This window comes from Equus przewalskii, chromosome 14 (assembly GCF_037783145.1).
Source record: "Equus przewalskii isolate Varuska chromosome 14, EquPr2, whole genome shotgun sequence".
Classification (NCBI taxonomy): Eukaryota; Metazoa; Chordata; class Mammalia; order Perissodactyla; family Equidae; genus Equus; species Equus przewalskii.
This window is the reverse complement of record NC_091844.1, coordinates 67217120-67223883: the sequence shown is the minus strand read 5'-3', so window position 1 is coordinate 67223883 and position 6764 is coordinate 67217120. Positions and strand designations below refer to the sequence as shown.

The 6764-nt window shown below is 43.2% G+C and overlaps 1 protein-coding gene across 4 annotated transcripts in view; it reads left to right on the top strand.

Annotated features, from left to right (window-relative positions):
- Nucleotides 1-1699: 1699 nt before the first annotated feature.
- SPDYA (speedy/RINGO cell cycle regulator family member A) overlaps nt 1700-6764 on the top strand; it is a 35380-nt gene continuing 30315 nt past the window's right edge. Inside the window, exons 1-4 of one of the 4 annotated variants that reach the window (XM_070572958.1) lie at nt 1726-1876; nt 4521-4587; nt 5319-5397; nt 6408-6660. In XM_070572958.1, the coding sequence (XP_070429059.1) occupies nt 4553-4587; nt 5319-5397; nt 6408-6660 (367 nt within the window). In that variant the 5' untranslated portion in view covers nt 1726-1876; nt 4521-4552. Of the gene's footprint in view, nt 1877-4520; nt 4588-5315; nt 5398-6407; nt 6661-6764 lie in introns of all 4 variants that reach the window. The other 3 variants (XM_070572957.1, XM_070572960.1, XM_070572959.1) reach the window with 3 other exon arrangements.

Genomic DNA, 6764 nt, shown 5'->3' with positions numbered 1-6764 from the left:
GGTAGTAACCCTTAACTTGAAGCCAAAACTTAAGTGATAAGCTGCTTCTCCAATAGCTTGGTTAACATCTGTGTGTATTTGCTGACTTGTGTGTGCAAATTTCGCTTAAGTAAAAACAAATTCCTGTGAAAATTTTGGGATCCTAAGGAGTACCCTCCTAACTGTACTTTACATTTGCATTATATTTGCATCTCTCTCATGGCACAACTCATTGTGTCTTATATTTCAGTTATTTGTGTATCTGTCTAGAAAGTTCTAGAAAGGTAGGGCCATGTCGTATTCATCATTGCCTACTACTTTGCCTCCCATTTTGTGACAGTGCCTTCCATATAGTAAACATTCATTGTTCAGTAAACATTCTGTACTCAAGACTGAAAACTAGTAATCACGGTAAACCCTGATACCTTGAGGGAAAAAAGAGAAGAACCAGGGAATGAGAGATGAGGTTTGAAGCAGTCATTTTCCTAGGAGAATCAATATTGAAAGTTTTCACAACCAGTTGATGCTTCTTGATCTGCCCCTCTATTTAAGGGCCACGGGGGAAATGTCAAAGGCATTTGTAAGGAAAAATGAGTTACCAGATTGCACTGTTATCTTCCTTGTAGGTGATTTTGCCATCATTTCGCTATGTGAGAGCCCAAGAAAGAACTAATACATTTATTCTTCAGTTGCTGACCAAAGAACTAATTGCTGGGTTAGTACCACAAATAGGCAAGGCCAAATTGCTTTTTAAATGTAGTAATTATAACAGCTGAAAAATCTGGAAGCAATCCAAATATAAAAATGATTTAAATTTGGCCACCCATTCTGGAGTATTGTGCATTCACTAAAAATACCTAGAAAGACTGTAGCAACATGTAAAAAACGGGGAGAAAGGAGGTTACACATCAGGTAAAAGAGAAGTGAAGAGGAAATCATGTCACAGAAAAAATTAAGAAGCTATGAAGAAGCCTTTTATTTATTCGTTTAACAAACATTTATTAAGCACCTACTACATCCCAGGCACCAGGCCAAAGGCTAGGATGAGGCCAAAAAGAAAAGGTACCTGTAGAATTTACAGCTTAGAACAGTAGATTTAACAGAATAGAGTAACATTAACCCTTCCCACGAAGAGCTGCGGTATTCACACCTTTCTTTTTTAGTTGGAAGTGGTCTCTTCCTCTGTTTATGTAATTATTTTTAAATAGCAGTAATTGAATACACATTATAATTGCTGCTGCGAAGTTCACTTCTGATTCTCTGTCCTGCTACTGACCTCTCCATTTATGGAGTTCCCGCCCGTGTGTGTGCAAAGCGCCGAGCTCTCGCCCGTGTGTGTGCAAGGCGCCGAGTTCCCGCCCGTGTGTGTGCAAGGCGCCGAGTTCCCGCCCGTGTGAGTGCAAGGCGCCGAGCCGTGCCGGGGCGGGGAGGTGAGGTAAGACCTGAAGTCCCAGCTCTGGGGGCCTCTCCATCTAGCTGGAGGGAAGATTAATGGTTCTACTACTAGCCTGGCTTTGATAAGTGTCCAAGGAAAGGGGTTACATTAGGATGCAAGAGGAGATGTGGGAGGGCCAAGGCGCTCTGCCAGGGCCTTGCCGGGAGGGTAAGCAGAGCAGCCCAACGGTAGAACTTCTGCCAGCGGCGGGGACTCCGGTCGCAGCCGGCTGGCGGCCGGGAGCCGGAGACGCGGCGCGCGCAGCCTCCGGCCGGCCCCGCCCCCGGCGGCGGACCCCGCGCGCTGATTGGCCCGCGCCGGCCTCGCTCCGGGTTGGCGGGAGGTCTCCAGGCGGGGCTTGCGGCTGTGTAGCGACCAGCGAGCAACCGTCTGAGGTCCGAGAGCGTCTGCTGGAGGCCGGCCTCTGGCTCGGCCCCGCTCCTCAGCCCCAGGTTTCGGCAGGTACCTCCGCCCGCGCCTCGCCGGCGGCTTTCCGCTTTCGGCTGCGCCTGGTCCCCCCATTCCCGCTCGTCCCCAGCCCCGCCGCCCCCGGCGTGTGAGAGTGTGGCGGCCTCGGCCCCTTCCCCTCACGCTTCTGTCCATGAGTCCCCTCAGGTGCTTCGCTGCGACGGGAACACTCCCTCCCAGCTCCTTCGGGCTGTGCTTGAGCGGGCGGGCGGGGGCGACGAGGGGCCGCGCTCGGGTTCGCAGGGGCTGTCGCCGGCTCCTCGCCTCGCGGCTTAGGTCGTGCTGGCCGGCAGGCCGGGCCGGGGACGGGACCAGGACGGGCCGCCCGGCGGAGAGGGCCCTGCGGAGTGGCCCGGCCCGGCCTCCCAGCTCGGGTCCCGTCGGACACGCTGTGTCCCGAGCCGGCTCTCGGCGCCACACGTGGCCTCCCTGCCTTCTCTCGACGGCTGGAGACCAACCAGCTTCATTCAAACAGACAAAAAGAAGCCTTCGAAGTAATTTAACATTTAAAGGCTGATGAACCCATGCTGTGTTAGAAGTCAGATCCTGTTTGTCTACAAATTTTATTCTTTAACGGAGCACTTTTAAAAATCCTCTCGTTACCCCGAGCTCCTAGGGGAGGAGACGGGGCTCCCGCAGTGTCGCGGCGCGAGGTCGCGGTGAGACGCCGGCTCTCGCTGCAGGTCTGGGCGGGGGTTCCCAGGGGCCTCCGCGGGCTCTGCTCCTGCCGCCCCAGGCGCGCCCGAGAGCGCTGGTCTTAGAGCACCCTCGCCTGACTTGTCCTTCGGGCTGCCGCTCCTTTCCTCTTTCTCATCCCCGCCGCGTCTAACAAGCGGAGGGAGGCGTTCACCCGTTCCAGCTCCCGCTCCCCGCGTTCTGTCCACCAGGCTCCGAGTCGCCCCCACTCCGGCGAGGGGAGCTGCTCCGTCCACCCATGGCTTGGATGTCTCGTCAGGTTTGAACTTACTGAGGCAGCTGCGCGTGGAACTGCACAGACGCCGCAGCACCTAGCCCTTGGCTGAGGCTAAGTGTGCTACAGCCGTTAGATGATTAGTTAAATTAGAAAAAAAATCTTTAAAGCATCAGAAGAGTGGAGATTTGAGAACAGCCCCGGCAAAGCTTCCAACTACTTTGCCACAATATTTTTTTCTAAATTTGCTGTATTGTTTTTCAATAATTAGATTCTGTGGTTATGACAGAAAAAAATGCTTTAGTCATTTCAATAAGAATTCTTTTTTAAGAGTTATTTTATTTTAGCAAAAAGGTGATAAGCCCACCTTTCCTCCCCGCAGCGATGGCTTATTTAACCAAGTCACAATTTATTGTGCCCATTTACACTGCAAATGCTAGAATAATTTTTTTTTAATGTTCACTTATAGCTGGGTTTGTTTTCCTGGGGAGGAATGCAGTAAGTAATATCGGACCGCTTACTGTGTGTCAAGTATTTTAATCTTTAAAACAATTCTTTAGTGGTTAAAGAATAGGGGGCTTTGGTGTGGGACAGTCCTGGATTCAAGTCCCAGCTTTATCACTCGCTAATTATGTGGCCATGGGCAAATTTCTTAACTTCCCTAAGCCTCCAACTTCTTACCTAGAAAATAAGGATACAATAGTACCCACCTTATAGAAATGTTTTGAGAATTAAATGAGATAATACATGTAAAACTTTTAGAATAGTGTCTGGCACATACTAAGTGCTTGGTGTGAAGCAGTTCTAAAGAAGTTAAGGCTTACATGCCTGCCCTGAATTGCCAGTGGGTATTGCTATTAGATTTTTCATATAGGCAGATGAATCCCTATACTACTACTTCTATTGTATGATTCTGTGAACACCCACCCTGTCACTCTTTATATTACCCCTAGAGAGAAGAAATTATTTTAGATGCCTATACATTAGCTGTGGTCTACTTACCAAAAAAAAAAAAAAAAAAAAAATCCTAGGCATCCTATTCAAGTGTGAATTCTGGTATGATTTTTTTTCATGGTGGTGGAGTCCATGTAAAAACTCAGTAAAGGATCTTGCCGTATGAGCATAGTTTCTCGTAGTTCCCCCTCCTTCCTTATCTCTTGCCCTTCCCTGAAATGGCCCATATTTTAATTTGCCTTTCATTCTTTCCCTCTTGCTTGCCATCGAACCCCTAATTCTCTTGTTATATCTAAATGAAGAGCAAAATTTAAAAGCTACCTCAAGGTGCAATTTGACCAAGAAGGTAGCATTAATAGCTTCTCTCCTTAAGCTCCTTCTCCATAACTCCTGCCAGTGTTTGCTCGTTAACCTCAATGAATCTCTATTTTGGGAATTTCAGGTATTTCCTTCTCTTTCTGTTTTCTCCAATTTTATAGGAAACATCCCAACACATACATAAGGGTTTAGTGAAACAGTGTAAAGCTATACTGTGAGCATGATATTTATTTTTTGATTCATAGAAAATTTGCATCCTATTTCATGATATATCCATGGTTGTTTTAGCATAACAACACTATTTTAAGTTACTTAACATTGAGTAAATCTTACCTCCTGGTAGATATTCCACAGTTATTCTATATTCTGATACATTCCAACCCAAGCGTAACCCACACACACACACCCCTCCCTCCCCAATTTGAGAAGCCTGACTATTTAGTTTTTTCCATCTAGATTGTAAGGCTGCTCTTGCTTCAGGAAAAAAGATGCAGATGAGGCCTCCAGCTGTCTCCCAGATGAGGTGGGTAGGAAAGAGCAGAAAGTTGTTACACAAGTCTCAGGGCTCAATTTATCACCCATTCCTTTTTCTGTGGCACCTGTAGCACCCCTACCCCCAACTCCATAATTGCCTTCAATTTGGTTGGACCTTAGGATCTAGGAAGAAAGATGGGGAGAGAGGAGGGAAGCAAAATAGAGGGAAGAGAAGCAATTAGAGAATCAACTGAATAGAATTTCCTCTGCCCATTCTTCATAATCTAGCCCTGTACTGTCTAATAGGGTAGCCACTAGCCTAACCCATAGGGTAGCTATTGAGCACTTGAAATGTGGCTGGTGCAACTGAAGAATTGAATTTTTATTTTAATTTAAAATTAAATACTGAAGGAGTGTAAAATATTTTTCCCTTACAGCTACTTAATTTGGTAGGACTGTATTTCACTTTAACTGTTGGAAATTTAGCATCCAAATTGAGATACACTGTAAGTGTAAATACATGTGAGATTTCAAAGACTTAGTACACAAAAAAAGAATAAAATATCTCATTAATTTTTATATTGATTACATGTTAAAATAATATGTTGGATTATATTAGGTTACATAAATTTTATTACTAAAATAAATTCACTTGTTTATTTGTACTATTTTAATGTGGCTTTAAAAATAGAAAATTACCTATGTGGCTCACATTATATTCGACAGTACTGATCTAGCCCCACTGTATCCAATCTTATTTTCCATTCCTTCCTTCAGCAGGGAAGTTTCTGAGGGTCAGGAAGGAGAATCTGTACCTATCTCTTTGAACACCAAGGGAGGCATGGCTGCCTGGGTCACTGTGAGTTATGGATTCAGAGGTTCTCATTAGGGTCTTAGACTAGTTTCCTGCTTTGCTTATTCATACCTTCACTTCCTATTGCCCTATAAATACTTTGACCACAAAAGTAATGACTGTAGTAACTACGTGAACTGATTACCACCAAACATGATACTGATTATGCATATTGTTAAATATTGATGGATTAACTGTTTCAAATTTTTTTCGATTATAACACTATACATTCATGTACACTTATAATCAGCCACTCAAATATAATGGTCATGCACTCAGAACTTTAAAAATTAGAGTGATCAGTGTATGAGACTCCCTCAAAGCACATATACCATATATTTCTTTGCTAAAATTGTTTTTAACTTTTTAATAAATACCAATAAATGTTTGTTGAATAAGTGAATTTTGTAACATATCAAGGAATTTACCAGTAATAAAATATGTTTTTGTGGGGGGGGGGTTGTTTTTTAATATAACACGATATTGATAATAATTTAGTTCTGGAAATAGTTTGCCTTGTTCTATAAAGAATTGGAGGTGGCATATAAGAACCATATGATAAAATTATGTCAAAACAAGCAGAATATGGGGGGCTTTGGGGAGAAGAAGGAAAAAAAGAAAAAGAAGATTGGCAACAAATGTTAGCTCAGGTGCCAATCTTTATAAAAGAAAAACAAGCAAAATAAAAAATTATCAGGAAAAAATAATATCACAAATAGATTATAAACTCAGCAGTTTCTATAATTAACTTTCACATTTGGTTTTGAGTTCCCTTGTTGTCAAAGCAAAATACTATGCAGGATCTTATTATTTGGGAAGAGGAGGCATATTAGTTACCCACAGCTTTTCTTGGCACTGAATTTAAAAGCAATTTCTCTTGTGAGTCACTGTCACAGATAACATTTTAGTAACAAGCTTAGTAACATTTCATATGACTGCATCTGGTAGTGTCATTCAATTGTTTTTATATAGAAATGAACGAGTGTGATAAATAATTGTATGTTTTATTTTTACAGGAATCTTGGGAAACCAAAATGAGGCATAATCAGCTGTGTTGTGAGACACCACCTACTGTCACTGTTCATGTAAAATCAGGGTCAAATAGATCACATCAGCCTAAAAAAACTGTTAATCTGAAGCGTCCTATTTTTAAAGATAGTTGGCCAGCATCTGAAAAAAATGCACATAATAGCAAAAAGTCTAAACGCCCCAAAGGACCCTGTCTAGTTATACAGCGTCAGGAAATGACTGCTTTCTTTAAATTATTTGGTAGGTTTAAAATATTATAATAGTGGTAATTGTAAAGTACTTAAAAATGAGAGAATGTAAAGATTTATTTTATCATTTTCATAGTAACCAAAGAGGATGCTCTT